A 20,703-nucleotide genomic window follows, 5' to 3' on the forward strand; every position below is an offset into this window, starting at 1 on the left:
TCAGCCCAACACAAATGTTTCTTCATCTGTGAAGGATCTCCTAATTTTTTTTTTCACGCAGATTTGTTCTTTCTCTAATTTATCCTCTTTGTGCCTGACTCAAGGTAATTAATCATATTTTGACTTATCTGAGAAATAAGACATCTATACAGGTAACTCTCATGCAAGGCAAAATAACTACTGTTTGGGCAGATATGGAACATTTTGGAGCATGTACAGCCCTGTACATTGTCAATATTCACCAATACATGTAGAAAACAAATTCAATTCAGAGACGTGCTTAGTCCACTGACTGTACTATAACAAGTTCTGCTCTCTTCCGGGGATCATAGAATCAGACTTCTGACAGAAACTATAAAGATGAAACAGACTAACACTTTTATTGTTGAAATGAGATAAATTTGAACAGAGAAGTAGAAATAACCCATCTAAGATCCACGGTTGGTCCTTACAGAGGAGAACCTGTACCTGCCTAGCCCAGCACTTCAATAAAGCCGACATCTGAGTCCTGATCTGCCAATGCCGATGCCATTATAGACTAGTTTTCTTCCTTTTATAAACATAAAGGCTACCAGGTGGGAGGATGAAAGCTAGAACCACACATTTCTTTCATGGCTCCAGCAGGGGGGAAAGGAGAGAACCTTCACTTGAAAACCTACGCTGGCAGACATGGCTGTCATCGAGATAGTGTCCCGGGAAGCAGGCTTCACTGCAGGTGCCCATGTGGGAAAGAACGAGGCCAGCATCACACGAGGAACAGGAAAAAGGGCCTCTGCCCTGGCAGGTTCTGCAGGAGGCATGGCATCCTGCAGAGAGGAGAGACACATGCAAAAACTGTAGGGTCAGATGCTCTCCCAAAGTGGCGCCCCATGCCAGGTACAAAATCTCCGATGCTGAGAGCAGTAGCTGGTCCAGTTTATAGTCCCACAGCATGCTTCCTGACATCTCTCTTGATTCGGGAAGTTGAAACCTTCTCAGCTACCACCCCAAAGAGAAACACACAAGGCCACCCAGCCCCTGAGTCCAGCACCCACTCACTTTTACAAGTGCCCCGCTCCGTGTAGTATCCAGAAGGGCAATTGGGAATGCAGTGGTCCCCAAGCAGCAGGTGGCGGGCATTCTGGCACTGCAGGCAGAGGCTCCCGGTATTGTGAAGATTTGCTGCACAGTGCTGGCACAGAGGGTGGCAGTCTGGGGGTGAGTAGAGAGAAGGCATAGACGCTAGTGAGCATAGTCTGATCACTAACCATGGGCAGAAGGGATTTCAGTCACCAGCACTGCAGCACAGACAGGGCGAGTGGGCCACAGGCAGTGATGAAGAGACCCACTACACTAATTCATGATTGTTATCACGTTTGGTTGCTCAGGGTTACGGCCCTGCAGGCACCACATTCCTTAGAATTATAAGACTGCGCTGACCCTCCCTGGAACAGGACAAGTCACTGCACCCATGGTTGTATTCACATAGTCAGTAAAATAGATTGTTATTCATTTATATGATCAATAAAGTTAGAAATATAATTATATTAGTCTTATAACTGTAACCAGTACACTCTTTTGTTTTTTCGTATCCATTGGCTAATGATGTATCTCAATGAATAATGCTTTCTTTTGTAGGAAGCTCTGCTAACTCCTTTGCTTAGAGTTAATGATAAACAAAAATTAATAGGTTCCTGGTATTGGTACCAGAATGTGCAAACAATGAGTGTTATTGACGAAACGCAATTGTAATTGGAATCTTATAGAATGTTTTGTAAGTTGTATAGTTTGATGTTAATCAATAGCAAACTCCAATGCTTATGCTTATAAATACAGACTTTAAAATCCGAGGAGCTGAGCTGGCCTTGGAGTCTACACCAGCTTGTTTCTCTGAATTCCAAATTCAGAAATAAACTTCTTTCCTCTCAGTTCCCTGCCTCTTGGTTTTCACTGGTGAGCAAAAGAGCAGCCATGTGTTCCCCAGACCATATCAGTGGATGTATCAGTGTAGTACAAGTGGGGATCTGAGCACATTGTGTTTGAGGCTTTTAGCAAATGCCAGGCCCTGCACACAATTGGGTTTTCATCCCTTTCCCATGTACTGACCTTCATGTACAGGGCACCGTGGGACAGATGCTTGCTAGGGGTACAAAGAGGATGCCAGCCTAACAGAAGCTGTAGCATCAGCACTATCAGCATGTCCCCCAAGAGCTCTGGGAAAGCAAGAGCCAAGAGTTCCACTCACAGGGCTCCTTCCAGGGTCAGCGTGCCAGTCTTAGCCTTCAGTATGGAGGGATTGGGGCTAGGAGCTAATAGGATTGAGTTGCTGGAAAATTTTAGTCTTTAATTAGTGAGATAAAGCTATGAAGAAGAGTTGTGAGTTTTAAGTTGAAAAGACTGGATACGTGGTTTATAGCAGTTCTGTCATATTAGCTGGGATTAAAGCTATAAAACAAATTATATTCTACAGCCAGCACTGTCTCTTGTTCTTGCTCATATAATAGTCATCCTTTATTAAAGAACTTGACCATGTTCCTCTTCCCGTGTGGGTGAAAACTTCCTCTGACCTGCTTTTAACTTGAAGTCCCTTTCATCCCAAAGGCAAGAGAAACCACACAAATCCTGAATTATGCACCTATATGAAAAAGGAGCTGGATCTAGAAAAAGAGAAGAAAGAGGTCTCGCTGCAGGGCCTTTCCCTCTTCCCCTGCAGGATTCAAAGCACTTGTCTGCATTTGCTAACGCACCACACAGGGCCCAGAAATATCTTGTTTCATCTCATGGCTCTGTATTTAGAGACTGTAATAGTGATTGTAGATATAGATCTAGCAAAATCTATGTCAGTAAAATAGACGGCCTGCCCTGAAATCTGTTGAAACGGGTCTTTCTCTATAGATTCTTGGTGACACTTTCTTAATTGCTGATCATCTGATGTCTTCCTTGCACAAGAGCAGATGTCACTGTCACACCCGGCACCCACTCATCCACATGAGAACCCTTTTTAAGAACTGTGTGGCCATCCCAGGAGTTAAGCCAAGAGTCCTCCTCAAAGATGCTGATTCTTCCAGCACCACACAAACTCAAAGCCCCTGCCCTTTCTCTGAACTTGTAAAGTTTCAGATTACAAGCAGACTTTTGCCAATATTAGGAACAATTAATGATATCCTAAGAGCTAAATTAATCCTCATTACACCCCTTCAGTAAATTATAAAGGAAATAACAACAGAGGGAAATTTGATAAGGAGGTTGTTTTTCCCAGATCTGGTATGTGTTGTTCTCTCTTCCCATGCCCTCCTCACAGTGCCCGGAGCACAATCCTAGCTGTGCAAAGGGAAATTCACAAAACTTTGAAAGTTGCAAGGCCAAATGAAGGTGACAGTGTTTTACGATTACCTTAACAGATAGGTAAATGTTAGCACTGGAAACCTAGGAGACGCTATGGATTCGAGGCTCCACTATTTGAAATGCCATGGCCTCTTCCTCTTTCAAGCAATTGCTTACAGAGCTCTCTGGACTCAGGCATGCATCAACAAGATCTGCGGGTGTTCTGTGGTCTAAAGACCAGTTGCATCTAACAGACGCTTTCTCTGGTGTGCAATTAAAGAAATGAAAAAAAAAAATCACCAAGGGGATACTTTGAAGAGAAAGTAAACAGATCTCTGTAGTATTTTGTGGGTACAGTAAATAAATATTTATGGATTTGTCTGATCTTGGGGCTCTGCTTAAGTGAGGAATGTAACGTGTGCTAATTATCTCTAAAGGAAGTTGGAGTCAGGTTTATGGTGCTCCTTCCCAGGCTCCCAGTGGTTGCTTTTGAGCCCTTGCTACTCTTCTGAAGTCACCACCCAACCCTGCCTACCCACACATGTCCTCCCAGGGGATCTCATCTCCAGCATCAAGCATGAGCACCAGCTTCACCACTTCCACCTCAAAACATCTATCTAGACCCACTTTATTCCATCTCCTTCCTTCTCGCAGGTAGGTAGAAGAATACGCCTTCTCGCAGGAGAAGGAGATGGCGTATTCTTCTACCTACATCTTGATCCAATTTTCGACATTATTCTACCTTTTCTCCTCCATCTCTCTTCACACTCTGCTTAACCTCAATTTCCAAACATGATCACCACCTACTGCTTTTTTTCTACAAACACCACCTCTCTTGCCTTGCCTCATCACCCAATGTCCTGGCCCCCCAGTCCTCACCTCATTGTAATCTGCCTCCAACACAATTCTACCATGGTATTGCTCTTGAAAGGGTCTCTGATGGCCTCCTCTAATGTCTTATCCTACCTGAAATCTCTGCAACACAAAGCACTTTTGACCAGCCCTCCTCTCTCAGCATGATTTATCCTGGCCTTTCTCTTGGTTAAGCTCTCTCTCTCTGCCTCCAGCTAACTGATAAATGTAGGAATTCCTCACAACCTTCAACTTCTTCTGTCTTCCTAATCATGTCTCTGCAGGTGTCAAGCCAGACATGGTTGTTTAGATCAGACTTTGGTCTACAGATACCAGAGGCCAATAGAAAGGGCTCAAGAGTTGCAGAGACTCTGAAATCACTCAGGGTCTTTACTCCTTCACATGGTCTCATGTTAAGACATAAGAATGTATTAGATCAACTCCAGGCATTTCATATTATACAATAGACTGAGTACCCAGAAGGCAAAAGCAATAAATAAAACCTAAAAACATAAGACAACCAACTCCAGGTTGTCCTGGACCAACTCCAGGAATCACATTTATCCAAGTTAGTGTATGGTTCTGTCTTACACAGGAGATTATAACAAGTTGAGCTTGGAAAGTTGGACTCTGACTTTTTGCTCACTACCGGTATTCATACTATGGTTTAAAAAGTCCTGCTGAACACCCAGTCCTGTGAACAGATTCATTCCACAACAACAATCTGAGTGGGTCCCACATTAATCCATTCGTGCAAACCTTCCTTCCCAAGTCTGTCATCTACAATGCCCAACAGAATACCACTTAAATAAATATGCTCTGAAAGTTGGTTGACTGATTTTTATTAAACCAAGCTAAAGAGAGAAATAAATTCCTAAAACCTGGGACACACTTTTTTCTTCAGAGGCTCGAAGTCAAAATCTCTTTGTAGGAGAGAGTTCCTTGGGAGACCTCAAAATGAGTAACGACATGCAGGGAAAGAAGCCAGAAATCAGAGCAACAAGGGCTCGAGGATTAATACCAGTGTTCTGACTTACAACTAGAAAAGCATGGTTCCCGGGGGCAGACAGCGAGCTCAGTAAGACAGGCTACAAGCAGCCAGTCCCACCAGGCACCACCTGTGAGCTGGCTTCAGGCACAAGCCCAGGGCTATTGTGATTCACACAGAAGGGGGGCTGAGTAGGTTCACACAGGGATCTGGAAGTTTTATTTTTCTGACTACAAAGTAAGCCATGGAAGAAAATATAAAAAATATTTTTACAAAGTTTAAAAAGCATAAAAATCACCCTGAGATGGCCTTTCAGAGTCAATGGCTACTAACATCGATTTTTTTTAGTTCTCTTTCTATACAATTTGACATATATAGATTTTTACATAAATGAGATATTAAATGTGGGCATATAGTACTTTTTTTTTCTTTTTTGAGACACAGTCTCACTATGTTGCCCCGTCTGGCCTCAAACTCCTGGGCTCAAGCAATCCTCCTGCCTTAGCCTCCAGGTAGCTAGAACTACAGGCGCACACACTGCACCCAGCTAATAGTTATTTCACTCAATATCATCTGCATTCTCACATGTTTTTAGGGACTCTGTCAGCATCATTTTTAACTACATAATATTCTAGAATTGAGTAAACAAAAAATTGCCATTTTTCTTGTAGTTTGAACATTTACTTCCAAGTGGTCTCCACATTTATAATTAAGGTTATGATAAAATCTTTGTGCAGAAATCTGTCTGCATTCCAAATTACTTCCTAAAGGATATCTGCATTCCAAATTACTTCCTAAAGGATAATGTCAAAAGAATATAACTCATGTTATTTAGCTTACATTTATTGAGCTCTGAATACACATCAGGCATTGTACTAATTATTATAAATGCATAACCTCATTTGAAGAGATGACATAGGCAATGTTATCCCTATTTTCTAGATGAGAAAATAGAGGCTCTGAGAAGTCATTTGCTTACACACATCATATACAGACTTACTTCAGAGCATATACTTTAAACCACTAAAGGCATGGAAAACAATGTAAAATTCTTAATAGGCTACAAATTCTTTCCAAAAATTTCCAGCAATTTATATTTTCAAGAACCATTCATGAGACAGTTTCTTCACCATTTTTCCAGCACTAAGAAACTTAAAAATAGTAAAACAGGCCAGGTGTAGCTCATGCCTGTAATCTAGGACTTTGGGAGGCTGAGGGGGGTAGATTGCTTGAGGCCAGAAGTTCAAGACCAGCCTGGGTGACATAGCGAAACCACATCTCTACAAAAAAATCAAAAAATTAGTCAGGTGTGGTGGTGCACACCTGTGGTCCCAGCTACTCGGGAGGCTGAGGTGGAAGGATCACCTGAGTCCGGGAGGTTGAGGCTGCAGTGAGACGTGAGCATCATGATCATACTACTCCAGCATGGGTGACAGAGTGAGACCCTGACTCAGAAAAAAAAAAGCAGTAAAACAGTCTTGGCTAATTGGGTTGGTAAAACTTGGAGTTAAGTCATTGTTTTTTATTAAGTGAGGTTAAGCATTTTTAAAAGTGTCTTTTATTCCTTTCAAACAACAAAATGTTCAAAGGCTACTATACTCACAGGACTTTCAGCATGATGGGGGAATGTCCCTGGATATATAATTACAATTGAGTATTTAATATGCATAACCAAGTAATCTGAGGTATCTGCAGGGAGTTCCCTCCTTATCCAGTGACTGCCCTCCATTGAGCCAGGAAGCATGGGGCTGTTGTGTGCTCCCAGAGAAAGTTACCAGAATCAGTGCTACAAAGATGCCACATTTGTAGCACCCAGGACACAAGAGGAGGAAGACAAAAGGCCCTGAAAGTGCCCTGGAACTAACAGACCAGGCCTTCCTCCACCACACAATCCCACGCTTTCCATAGCCCTACCCAGCATGGAAGCCCTTCAGCCTGGAAAGGAAGCAGCAGAGAAGCCATTTTCTTTGCCCCTGCCGTCCTCTTCCATGGAACAGGTTGGAGGCAGCTCGGTGTAGTCGAGTCCAGTAGAAAAGTGGACTTGGGCTGTGCTTCTTACATTAAAGAGGGCTGTCTCCAAATTGTGTCCTGTGTCACAGGGCTCTGGAGATTGTGGCACAGCAAGCTGAACAACAAGAAAGCATAGGGTGGACACGGGTTGGGACTGGTGTGAGACTAACACACCTGTTCTGTAGAATGCTACAGGGACAGTTATTGGACCATGAAAGTACCTAACAGGGGTACCCGCTGAGTTCAGGGGCAGGGAAGACCCCAAGAGGAAGTTGAGACAAGAACACAGTGGGAGTTGGCTGCAAGAGGAGCTGGGCGGTGCTTGGAGAGGGTTCCAGAAAAGGGAAAGCTCAGACCAACCCCCAGCAGCAGAACAGAGCAGGCCACCTTCAAGGAAATGAGAGAACTCCAATATGGTTGAATCTTCAAGAGCATCAGAAGAGCACTCAGGCCCAGCTGGGCAAGTTTTGGAAGATGTCATAAGTCTAGAAAAGGAGTCTGGGTTTTATCATTAAGGCAACTGGGAACTGGTTTACTCACTGGGGTCTTTGTGTTTTTATCAAAAATTTAAATGAGAAATGTTTGAATGAAAGGCAACTCATGTTGAGAGAAAGCATGGGAAGGACCCACAGAAGAAAACCAGCCATTCAGACAAATAATATGCAAGCACTCTTGGTGTGAAATTTTGCTGGGATAGGGAAGCAGGCCCCGCCATTCTCCCCTTCCTTCTCACATCTGAGAAGCCTGTTTTCTGTTAGTAACATCCCACCACTGAATCACTGTAACGGGGTTATGCTCGCCTAGGCATATTAAAAGTACTACTAATAGAATGCAAATACACGAAAACTACTGTGACTGAAATGGAGATCTTGAGATGTCCCTCGAGATGGAAGAAAGACATACCTGTGGTTTGTCTTCGAGGCATGACTGGGCAAGACCTTTATCATTGTCATTTCTCAAAACTTCTTTAAAAAGGAAAACAAAGTAGCATTTGGCCAAATCAGCAGTACCTAATAGACAGTCACTACATGGTTGTTAAATGAAAGAAAAAAAATTATTGGAGTAAAAATACTAGAAAATTGTGGAGAATCTGGAGGCCTATGATAAAGGTCAATGTGGACTGCACTACCCAGTTTTCAAAATCCAGGCCAGGAGAAAAAGGGTGCTACTTGGTTATGTGTGACAATTTGTAACTGCCTTGTCAGTTACAACTTGAGATAATGAAAAGAAAAATAGCCCCATGGCCAGTTAAATGTATTAATTATACAGCCTAAACATCACTAGGAGGTGCTATGAACCCCACCTCTAGGACTGTGGGAGGAGACTGTGTGTCTAGTGAGCTCCTAAGACCTGAAGCACAGCAAAGTTCATGGGCATGCAGCCTACAAACAAGGCTGATGGGGGCAACTCTAGAACTGTTCCCAGTAGGTACCTACTGTTTAACGACAGACCCTTGCTGGACCCACTCTGTAGGATCTATCCATTAGGAACTGTGTCCTGAAAATGGCAGCATTCTCAGAGAGACCAACAAACTCCAGGGTGAGTTCCCCTAGAACACTCCTCACTCCGCCACCATGTCTGTTCCTGCCCAAGGTGATATTTGAAACAACTTTGCAGGACATGTTAGAGGATGTTTATAGGGTCACTGCTTAATTTGTACCGGGACTACAGTTACTAAAACAAGGGAGTTGAATTCCAAACCACAATCTAGCAGCCTTTGCAAGGATTAATGTCTCGTCTGAAGACATCCGCATCTGACCTTCCTGACTGTGATCAAAACAAGGGGACTACCTCAGATACATTGAAATGTGAGTGTGCATCCATTAACTGCTTAAACAGTGCCCACTCCGGAGGCTGGCTCTCAAAGCCCTCCCATCACTGCTCAGCAAGTAAATTCTTGTTTGTCTCTAGCACAATTACAGAGAAGAATCTGTAAATATAAGACTCATTAAGGCGACAAGGAAAGAAGAGAGAGCTGGTGTACATTTATGCTTAGCCTGTTTCAGGTTGCTGGTATATAATAAGCTTGTGTGGATGTGGCGGGCAGAGGTGGGGGGCAGATGGAATTCCTGTTGTTTGTATATGTGCCGCCTTGCTAATATATGCAGTGAATTAGCACTTTCCACAAGCAAATTAATGATCACAAGACAGCCTGAAAATGGAGTATTGGCTCTAGCTAAAATACATTTCTTGTTTTTAAGCAAGCAGAAGATGCCATTTGTTTTCCAAATATGCGCAGCATGCAGACATGCTAGAAATTTAAACAGGTAAAAAATTAATATTTTGACTCAGCAGCTGCAACATCCTCTAATATGTCACCCCGCAGCTGTGAGGAAATTGCATGTGGTCATCACTGTGTGATGCTTTCTTCAAATCATAAAGGCTCTGCTTCAAGGATCAGTGAGGATTACCCACAATCATGATGGATGGAAGCACATGGCAGGGGAATGACTGACTTCCTGTCTTTGGAGCCAAGTCAAAAACGCTTGAAGATATTAAAGTAAATGTGTACTACTGAAGCCATAGCTGTGGCTGTTGGTTTTATGGAGGAAGCAACTCCTTACCTGATAAATAATGACCCATAAAGACAAATTTAGACACACAGTGAGATTTTTAATAATATCCTGTCAGTCGATTAGGTTCTTAATGCAACCACATTAAGTGCATTTGAAAGAGTTTAAAATAATCAGCACTTGTAGCTGTTCTTTATCAGGTGAAAAAAAATGATTTAATGTCCAAACTCAAGGCCTATAAGGGTGTATAATTTGAATTATGATACCACTTTTAAAATTGATGGGTCTTTGCTTGTGAGATAAGTACAGCAGGAATCCAGAAAATAGCATAAGGATGGCAGAAGAAAAAGAAGCAGCCTATCTTCTCTTTTGATCATCACTTTGGGCTCAGCCCACCCATAAGCTCTTAGAAATCATGTGGTTTTTTTGTTAGAGGCTCTGAATTAGTACAAAAACTATAAAACAAAGAAAACAAAACCAACCAAAAGAAACTTCTCCTTTTGTCAGTGTCTGTGGCTATTGTTTTATCCTTTAAAAACCTACTGAATAAAACACTACAACAGAATGACTTTCACTTTATACCCAGCATTGACAAACCCACCAATGCATTGGCATGGGGGAGGGGGGGTCCAGTAGGAGTCACGGAAACAAACAGCTTGCAGCAGGGAGAATGAGGATGTGGTGAGTGGCAGTGTCCAACGTGACAGCAAAAGCACTCAGCTTTGGTGCCAGCTCCCATTGCCAGCAAGGTGACATGAGCACCACTCTTACCCATGAATCTTGATGGTGTGTATACAATTGACTGTTTACTCAGATTAGCTCCAAAATAAAAGGCAGTTCACTTCACTGAACATTTATGGTAAATCAACTGGGTGTGAGATACTATGAAAGGTACTCTAGGACCCCTCAAGATACTCAGGTAAAAAAGCCACATCCCAATACAACAGGTGTCCAAGGAGGACCAGAGAATATTTCATCCAAAGGGAATAAAAGGGACTTGGACTTGGATGCATATTTGATGCTTGCAAGTCGTGCTGGCTGATGACATCCTCGTCAGGAGGGAAGAACCCCTGGGAAGACCTGGGTACATGGGAGCAAGGCAGTGGTATGGGAAGAGAACCAGCAAAGTGGGAGTCCTGGACACTCACGCGGGGACCAAGGAGGCCAGGTGCCTAAAAACTAGGGTGGAAGATTTACGGCTAATACAGTAGGCAGCAGAAGCCATCAACAAGCTTGAACATCAGGTGTGTTTTGTACACCAAAGCTGATCTTCAAGAAGGACTCTCCTCCCCCTCTCAGGAAGGAATGGAAGACTTTAGTCGGGAAGAGCCTTTAAGGGGGAATAATGAGGCTGTGATTTTGGAAAGACAAGCTGGGGGTTTTGCTGTGGAAACAGAGGAAAGGAAATACATCCAAGAGCAATTGCACAAGTAGAATCTGCAAGATATGGTGGCAGTCTCAATATGGAATGGTGGCCATAAAGAAGCAAGTGTAGCTCAATGTGAATGCACTGACTGAAACATCTGTCATGGGTGGCCAAGGAAATTAGGATAGGGAAGAAAAGGACCCATGGGCTGGGCAGCGGAGATGAAGATGCCCGGCTTTCCTTGGGGTTTTCCTGTGGATCAGATGTCCAGTAGGCAGAGGGAAAGGGGGCCTGAAGACAACCAGTTCATGCACTTGGGGTGGAATCTAAGGAGAATAGGGAAATGGAGACGAGGGGTAAAAGACACTGAGGTCCCAGAGGAAAGGTGGGAGGAGGGGGAGAAAAGCCAGGAGCAGGGAGGGAGGGAGGAAGGTGAAACATGTAGCAGAAGAGGAAATGCTGACTGGAGGCATGGCTTGCTTAGTGATGGGCAGCCTCCCCGGTAACAGGTCAGGGAGCCCCTCAGGCAGGGTGAGGGATTTCTTTTCTCAAAGGAAGAAAAGAGAGGAGAGGACACAAGAGACATCTGGGGAGAAAAGGTGAGATGTGCTTCGTTTTCAGAGAATGTTAATCTTCTAAACACAAAGGAAAGCAGAGGTGTAGTTGAGAGTGAAGAGAGCGAATCAAGGAGAGCGTAGAGAGTGAAGGCCGTGGAACACAAAGCATGAACACAAAGCATCAAAAACAGGTGAATATGGTGGTGCTGAGAAGCAGAGAGGGTCTCATGGACATTGGATCAGGTGACCAAGGCCGATGATGCAGGGATCACAAGGTACCCTCTGCAATGGCACTGGCTGGACACACAGCCCAGCTCCAGGGCAAATTAGCTTGAGACCTGGGGTACAAAGATCAACATCTCTTACCTCATCTCTAATCTTATATTAGCCTATAAAATGGAGACAGTACTCATCTCAAGGCCAGTCTCCCAGGGTCACAGTCAGGATTAAATAATACATGCGAAGAGCTGGCACATAGTGAGTGCTCGATAAACATTCGTTGTTATTCTTTATCTGTAGTGGGTCCAAGCAGAATTGACAGTGGTACTGGTGTTCATGTTCGCAGCCAAGTCACTGTTTCTGTCTATTGTAAGTAAGCCACAGAGACTTACAGGTGTGTAAGCAAAGCAGGTAAGTGTGGCCCTAGCAGCTTTGCTGTCTTTAGTACTGGAAAAGATAAACCTTCTCTGCAATTGAGGCCCTGGCCCATAGTTCTTTTGAAGACAAAAGCAATCCTGACTTCATTGAGAGCCTTTCCTACTTGAAAGGTTACAAGTAAGTCTTTATGTCATTACTAAAACTAAGTAAGGTATTGTTTAGTAAAAGTCACATGAAGGAGAAAATACAAATTCTTTTTTTAAATTTAGGAAGGACTCAATTTAAGTATAGGTCATGTTCTACTTTTCCTGAAATAAAAAGCTCAAAAAATAAATAGCTGCCTTGAAATAGTCAGTCATCCCTCTACAGACAGTATTATCTCTTAAATAAAACACAATTCCAGAGAACAAGGAAGAGACAATCATTGAAAGTTCTGTAGAGAGAGTGGATATGCAATTCATAGTTCAAGCAATAAGAGATAGGGTGACAAGATGAGAAATAAGGAAAGAAAGTGCATTACAAAAAAGGAAGATAAGGGAAATAAAGAAGCAAGTGTTAAAAAAAAAAGAAGACACAATAAAATTGAAAAAATACAGAGATAGAAGAACAGGGCCAGATGGAATAAAGACGACAGTGAAAAAGAAGAGATAGGAACCAAAATATCACTCGCACTAAGAAGACTGCTGGCATAATTACCATACGATGCATTAGGCAGGGATTAGAATAGACATCAGGATACCTGATGTGTGTCATTCATGTTTCCCAAGATCTCCTGAGCACCCTCCATGTGGTAGTCTGGCACTGCACTGAGCTCGTAGTTCCCCAGTCAACAAAATGGGAATTGTCTAGCATCCTCAGTTCTGCAGGAAGGTTTCTTGGGATGATTAAATGAGATCAGTGAGAAAATACTTTGAAAATTACAAAACTCTGCAAACACATCATCATCATTATTAATAATAACACGAGAGACAGGTCTAGTTCCAGCTGTAGCCTTGAAAGTCATGTTTACCTAGCATGGAATAAGCAGTAAACAAACTGTCTGCTATTCATGGCTGCGGTCAACAGGAAAATGGCAAATTGAATTAAATAACATGAATATAATGGAATATTACTGAGCCATTAGAACAACAATTATGTGGAATTATCTTTGCCAACATATGGAAATATGTAAACTGAAGTGATATTTTAAGAACAGAACAAAGGAATATGTAGCTGTTGACTACAACTATGAAAAAAGCATGTATGTATACATTGAAAAAGATTAAATGCAGAGTATATAAATTATTAAATTTAGCATTCATTAATGTTTTTCTTTATAGTTTATTCAAATACTAAATCAACTTTTTAGTATTTAAAACAGACAAGCAAGTTTTTGCATCTCTTCCCAACTGGGTCTGTCCAAGCCACACTATTTGTCATACAACCTTTTAATCCACCAATCAAAATGCCCACCTGCCAATACACCTTTTAATCCACCAACTGGGAAATCACTCTTGAGCCCCAATTGTCTTACCAGGTTGCACCTGGCAGCCAGAAGTACCAAATGGTTAAGTGTGTGGATTCTGAAACTACGCTCTCTAGATTCAAATCCTGGCTGACCATTCCTGATCTTTGTCATCTTGAAGCCAGCTACTTAATCTATGTTTTAGTTTCCTCAAATGTAAAAATGGGGTAAAGTCAGTACCTACCTCAGAGGATCATTGTGAATGTTAAATGGCAAAATGTACTCAAAGTAATTAGCACAGCACTTTCCACCTGACAAGCCCTCAGACATTCACTTGTTATTAGATGCCCAGACAAGGATCACTCTCAGAGAAGTGAGAGAGTCAAAGCCAAATGTTAGGTGGGTAGAGACAATCAGCATACCAGGAATTACAACCCAGTGATGCCAAGAGCAGCTGGTTCTGGAAGGGAAGGGATCGAGTCAGGCATCCAGGGAGGGATGAGTAGGATTTTGATGGTCAAATAGGCAGTGCCTGTTATGTGTTTGAAGTTTCTGCCTCTTGCCTTTCTTCTCATTTATAACCACAGGCACAACCTCAGCAAAATGCAGGGCAATGCCAGCCCACCTACCCGCACAGAGAAGCTGCTGTGAAGCAGACCTGGCTCTCAGTTCCCATGCTGGAGGTTGACAGCTGGGGTCTTGGCTCTGCAGGGTTCCCTCCCAGGTTCTGAATTAAATTCAACTTCAACTGGCTTTTCCCCCCATTACTCAGTGCTGCAGTTGTATCAACTTATTCCAAAATGAAGATCTGTTGCTCTTTTAATCTGTACATTTCTACCTTTTCAGCACATTTTTGGGGTCTTTCTTTCAGAAATGGTAACAATAAATTAGGAAGATCCTGCAAGGAATTCAAAGGTTTATTTATTTATTTTTATCATTTGGAAGAAATGTGTTAAAAGCAGCGCTATTCAGCAGCCAAAAAAGTGGCAAACAAGCACCTCCTTGGGTAATCCCTCTGCCTGCTGACAAAGAGAAAGAAGAAAGAAAAGCAGGATGGGAAGGAGGAAAACAGGAGGGAGGGAGGGAGGGAGGGAGGATTGGAGGGAGGATGGGAAGAAGAAAGGAAGGGTGGGCAGGCAGGAGGGAGGAAGGCAGGTAGAAAGAAAGAGAGGAGGGAAGTCAGTTGAACCATAATCTGCCTACAGGTTGATAATCTCATTTTACCTCCAGGAATTCCCCAAGATTGTTCTGTACACCACTGGTTAGTTCTGTGAGAAAATAACAAAGGAGGGAGGGGTCTTGAATTAAATGCCTGGGGAATGGTGTCCAGTCTTTTCATCTTAAAAATTGGCAATGCTCATATGCATTTTTAAGGTGACAAGAAATCCTGCAAGAAAGTAAGTTGTTTAACTTTATGGAACCAAGATAATTTTACATTTATTTGGCCAGGAGTCTTTTTTGCATGCAATACCTATGAACCAACCATTGCTTAGAATTTGAGATTCATGGAATACAATATGAAAATGCTGAGAGCAATATTTCCTTACTGATGCTTGTCTTCTGCTTACATTCTTCATAGATTTGTGGGAAAAAGTAAGCCAACTTTTTTTTAAGTACTGCATAAACAGTAACAGATTTTTAATCCCCCAGAATTTCACTACCCTAAAAACTCCTTTCTACATAAGAACTCAAATATATAGCCATCCCACAAAGTCCAAGACATTTTTTAAAAATGCATTTGCCTGTGGACACTTCTCCCTCAGGTTTTTAATATGTTTTCCTTTCAATTCTCAACTGTCTTCCACAAACAGGATGAAGCTTTTAGTAGAGAAGGACAAATGGAAAAAGCACCCTAGGCTTTGGAATTTTTTGTTAATGTTGAGATGTAGACAAAAAAAAAATTTTGTTTAATCTATGAAGAAAAAAACTTGCTTTTCATAGCACTTAGCCATATCTCCTGCAATCCTCTGCACTCCTGCCATTCACCCAGTTCATTTATCTTTGTTGAAAACCTTCAGCCCTGGCCTTAATCTCACAAACTATATATTTGCTTTGATAGACTTGGAGAGAAAAAACCCACACATATGACATCTCCATATGTGAGAACACATTGAGGTTATTGGACCCGTTCCCAGGATGTGTTTACTCTTGTCTGTGTGATAAATTAGATGTAATTTTCTTTTTTAAGTGCAATTAAGAGGTCTTGATGATGACCTTAGGTACAGCTCAGAGAGAGAATAAATCCTGCAAGTAAATCCTACCACCCTGGAAGGTTCTTATACACAACAGAGAGCAGAGGGGGTCCCTCTCCAGGACTTCCCAAGGACGCTGAGAGGACATTCCACTGAGGGCACTGCAGGGTGGCTCACCTTCTGCTTGATCTGCTATCATGTGGCTTCTCCTAACACCTTCCTGAGTTTAGATTTGTTATCTAAACATTCTGTGAGGTTAACTATGACCTGACAGAGGCAACACGTCAACTAAAAAAGAAAACATTCCAAGACTTAACAGTAAGATAGGAGACACTACTGGTAGCTGCAGTGAGAAACCTGCTCATGTACACCTTCTGGGGAGCTGCTCTTGGGTATCCAGCTTCACCCCAAATTAAACTTGTCTAAATTTAAATACAGCATTTTCCTCACTGCCTCTTAAACCTATTCCTGCCCTTGGTAAACGGCACTCCCATGCCTCAAATTTTCATGACCAGAAACCTAAAAACTGCCTGTAAAGCTCCTTCTCCCATAACCCCCAGGGCTGGGGGATCAACTTCTGTCACTTCTACTAGGTTAAACCATATTAAATGGCCACTCTTTTTTGCTGACAAAACAGCAATCTTAGACGGATCGACCTAACATTCATGAATACCTTGTGAAGCCATGGCACCCTTGCCCCCTCAGCAGTATTCTCAGCAAAGGTCTGTCACACCTGTATGCCTGCACCTACTATGGAGGGTTTTCTGACTCGATCTTGTGTTTTTCGAGGTCATCTTCCATAGATCTTTCTCGTCACAAAAATGTGACAGTGACACTCCCTGCTTAAAAACATTCAAGGGAGCCCCTCAGCTTTGACAGCAAAGTGTGTTCTTAAACCAAGGCCTTCCGGGCCTGTCCTGATCCCTCCCACACCAAGTCCCCAACTCCCAAGCATTCTATGTAACCCTTTATGGACATCTCAATAGGTCGTGTTCTTTGGTCCATTTTCTGAAAGGCCTTATCCTCCAAACCTCCAAACCCCTCTAATTCTCACTTTTCAGTCCTCTCAGTGGTGACATCCTCCATAAAGCTGCCATGCCCACTTCGTACACACTCACAAACCCTCTGGTCTGGGAGAGGTCTTGCCTAAAGACTCATCTCACATCCTGTGATGAGCATAGAGCATCACAGCAATATCATACTAGACACACATCCCCTTCTGTTATGGGCTGAATTGTGCCTTCCTAAAGTCATATTTTGAGGCCCCAAGTCCCAGTAGCTCAGAATGTGACTGTAGTTGGATAAAGGATTTTTAAAGGGGTAGTTAATTTAAAATCAGTTTGTTAAGGGGTGACCCTAATCTAATCTAGCAGACATAGTTTTTAAAAAGGGGAGACTTGAACACTCAGGAAGAACTTGGGGTGCCTGTGTACAGAGGGTTGACCATGAAGAGGCAGCAGGAGGGTGTCTCCTGCAGGCTGAGGGGCCTTGGAGGACTCACCCCTAGTGGCACCTTGATCTCGATTTCTGGCCTCCAAAACTGAAAAAATAAATTTCTGTTGTTTAAGTCTCCCAAGTTGTACAATTTTGTTATTACAGTCTAGCAAACTAATACACTTTCTTTTGCTATTCTACATTTACCTCATTCTATTTGTCTTTGCATCCTCAGAGTCCAGCACGGTGCCTGGAACAAAGCATGGGCTTAATAATAAATCTGTAAATGAATGAATGCACTGCAATGTCACAGAGAGAAGTAGAAGTGTTTAGAAAACTCAGATATTTAGTGGTAAAGTAAATTTTGGCATCAGCACACTACTCTGAAAATTAAACCACTGAAATTACTGACCAAACTTTTCTGTAATAAATGACACTAATTTTTCCTCAGGAAAGGACCTCTGAGCACCAAACAATGATTACCTTATTTAAAACCATCACTAAACACACTTCACTCAGGCCAGGCATGGTGGCTCATGTCTGCAATCCCAGCACTTTGGGAGGCCAAGGAGAGAGGATTGCCTGAGTCCAGGGATTTGAGACCAGTCTGGGCAGTTTGATGAGAACTCATCTCTACAATAAATTAAAAAAAAATTAGCCAGACATGCTGGCACCTGCCTGTGGTTCTAGCTATTTGGAAGGCTGAAGTGGAAGGATCACCTAAGCCCAGCAGGTCGAGACTGCAGTGGCCCTGAGCATGCCACTGCACTCCAGCCTGGGTGACAGAGTGAGACTTCGACTCAAAAAGAAAAAAAAAAAAAAAAAGAAATACACAGAAAACAAAACAAAACAAATACACCTCACTCCCAGACAAGACTTCTCTTTTCCTTTTAGCAGGACCTGCTCTTCTAGGATGGGGAATTCGAGAATCCATGCTTTTCTATTCTAATGTTCCCTTATTAACTTTAAAAAATTAATGCAACTCCTAATCACCTAATTTACTATCAAAGAGCACTCTGGACTTTAGAAAGAACAGAGCTCATTAAAAATTAAATTTTTCCAATCTCCTTATATAAACATTTATTTATAAAATATGCCCCAGCATGAAATGTTTAGGGTCCATATGCAGAATAGATTTTAAAAAGAAAAACCATCATGAAGGATCAAATTCAGGTCTGACCTCACTGTCCTCCCTGACTCTAATCTCTCCTCGCCCGAGTCCATCTCCACACAGCTTGCAGCTTTCTTGCCTGTAACATACCCTTAGTCAAGTTACAGTCCCCCCACCCAACCCATCCCAAAGCTCTCATCATCCTATTGTCCACAAGAGCCAGCCCAGACTTCTTGGCCTGAAACTTCAGGTTTTCTTTTTTTTGGAGTCGGAGTCTCATTCTATTGCCCAGGCTGGAGCGCAGTGACATGCTCACAGCCACCACAGCCTCGACCTGCTGGGCTCAGGCAATCCTTCTGCTTCAACCCTCCAAGTAACTGGAACTATAGGCACAAGCCACCTCGCCTGGCTAATGTTTTGTTTTATTGTAGAGATGTGGTCTCGCCAAGTTGCTCAGGCTGGTCTCGAACCCGTGGGCTCAAGCAATCCTCTCATCTCGGCCTCCCAAAGTGCTGGGAGAAACTTCAGGTTTTCTATACTCTGATTCCAACTTAAATTTCCTAACCACTTCATTTAACATGTTAATACCAACTGTGTTCTTCATCCAGGTTGGATGACTCACTGGGCATGAATGGCCCACAAGTTTTCCTGCCTGGCCTGCCTCCTGGTAAAACTGTACTCAGGAAGTCCACCTAACCATGCTCTGTCTATCCAAATCCTAGTTATTCTTCTGAGAGCATTTCGGTTGGACCCCACTCATGATGCCTTCCCCACCTGTTACTTCTCGCTTTGAACTCCAATAGCCCTTATTATCTAGTAGTGTTACTGTCCATAAATTGCTCTGTCCTATTTGTTAACGTCCCCATGTCTTTGGTTCGTCTCCTTAAGCAGCATGGAAGAGCTCTGTGTCTCTTCAAACAGCAACTTGACACCTTACGCTCAGTGGGTTCTCAGTAATTATCCACTGATGTGCTTTAACCATGTCAGGGACTGCTTGGTTCTCGTAGCAGTTGCTCCTCCATCTCCTAAAGTAAAAATCAGTAGCTAAGTTCAAACTTACAGACTGCAATAATAGTCAGCCCTGCCATCATCAGACCCTCCTTTGAGCACAGGAGTTCCTGTCTCTCACGTTGCCCACTCCTCGAGATGGTCCTGACCACAACTGGCATCATCAGTACATCCTGCAGCCAGAGGGAATCCTGATGAGTCTTGAATCCTGGACTCTGAGCTTCTACTTTTTGCTGCCCCTAAAGTGATTGCAGTCTCTGTGATTGAGCTTCAGCTCTGAATCCCAGCATTTTGGGCTGCATTCAGTCCTGTGCTTGACAGTTCAGTCTTCTTGGGGTATAGCCCTTGATCCCCAATGTCTGTTCTTTAGCTAAGGTCATGTGCAACAAGAAATGGATCACCTGGGCCATGGTGCCACCAGCCACTTCTGGACCATTGCCGCTGGCTTGCTGTGCCCCCACCCACCAGGCTGGAACCCTGAGATATCAGGGACATCTCAGACTGATGTGCCTTCTAGACATTGTGATCTGGACCAGCGGTCCCCAACCTCTTTGGCATCAGGGACCGGTTTCATGGAAAACAATTTTTCCATAAACTGTAGGGTTGGAGGGGGTGTGCAGTCCAACCTCACTGCTAATGTTAAGCTGTATTTGCAGCCACTCCCCATTGCTGACATCACCGCTTCAGCTCCACCTCAGATCATCAGGCATTAGATTCTCATAAGGAGCATGTAACCTAGATACCTTGCATGCACAGTTCACAATAGGGTTTGTGCTTCTATGAGAATCTAATGCTACAGCTGATCTGACAGAATGTGGAGCTCAGGTGGTAATGTGAGTGATGCAGGGTGGTTGTAAATACAGATGAAGCTTTATTTGCTCATCTCCGCTTACCTCCTGCTGTGTGGCTTGGTCCATGGCCTGGGAGTTGGGTACCACTGATCTAGACAACTGGCCATACCTGCTCCCTGCCCATGGGCAAGCTCAGCAGCCAGGTCAACCCATCCGGTACACATGCTATCAGGTCTCAGATTTCTTGCCTTCCTCATTTGCCATGTAGCATCCCAGCACACCTCCCAGGCAAGCCCTTCAGTGTCAGGACAACAGCTGCGAAAGGCAAATCTCTGCAAGTCTCTCCTACAGTTGCAGGAGTGGGTCAAGAAACAGATGGTCACCCACCTGCCTGCAAATGTTTCTCTCCAGACTAGAAGCTCTTAGGCAGCAAGGTTGCTTTCTCATTCATTCTTTTTTGTATTCTGAGCATCTGACCATCAGTAGGCATGCAACGATACACATTTGTTGTCAGAATGGATAGAAGAACACAGATGA

General features: G+C 43.1%; 1 protein-coding gene across 1 annotated transcript in view; it reads right to left on the bottom strand.

The window, feature by feature from the left end:
* The window catches only part of FRAS1 (Fraser extracellular matrix complex subunit 1), a 195,434-nt gene that overhangs the window by 168,981 nt on the left and 5,750 nt on the right, over nucleotides 1-20,703 (bottom strand). Inside the window, exons 4-5 of the mRNA XM_021708269.1 lie at nucleotides 1,039-1,191; nucleotides 660-806 (exon numbers count right to left, since the gene is read on the bottom strand). Of these exons, the coding sequence (XP_021563944.1) occupies nucleotides 660-806; nucleotides 1,039-1,191 (300 nt within the window). The remainder of the gene's footprint in view (nucleotides 1-659; nucleotides 807-1,038; nucleotides 1,192-20,703) is intronic.

This window comes from Carlito syrichta, unplaced genomic scaffold (assembly GCF_000164805.1).
Source record: "Carlito syrichta isolate Samal-C Ts95f unplaced genomic scaffold, Tarsius_syrichta-2.0.1 Scaffold135687, whole genome shotgun sequence".
NCBI classification, from domain to species: domain Eukaryota; kingdom Metazoa; phylum Chordata; class Mammalia; order Primates; family Tarsiidae; genus Carlito; species Carlito syrichta.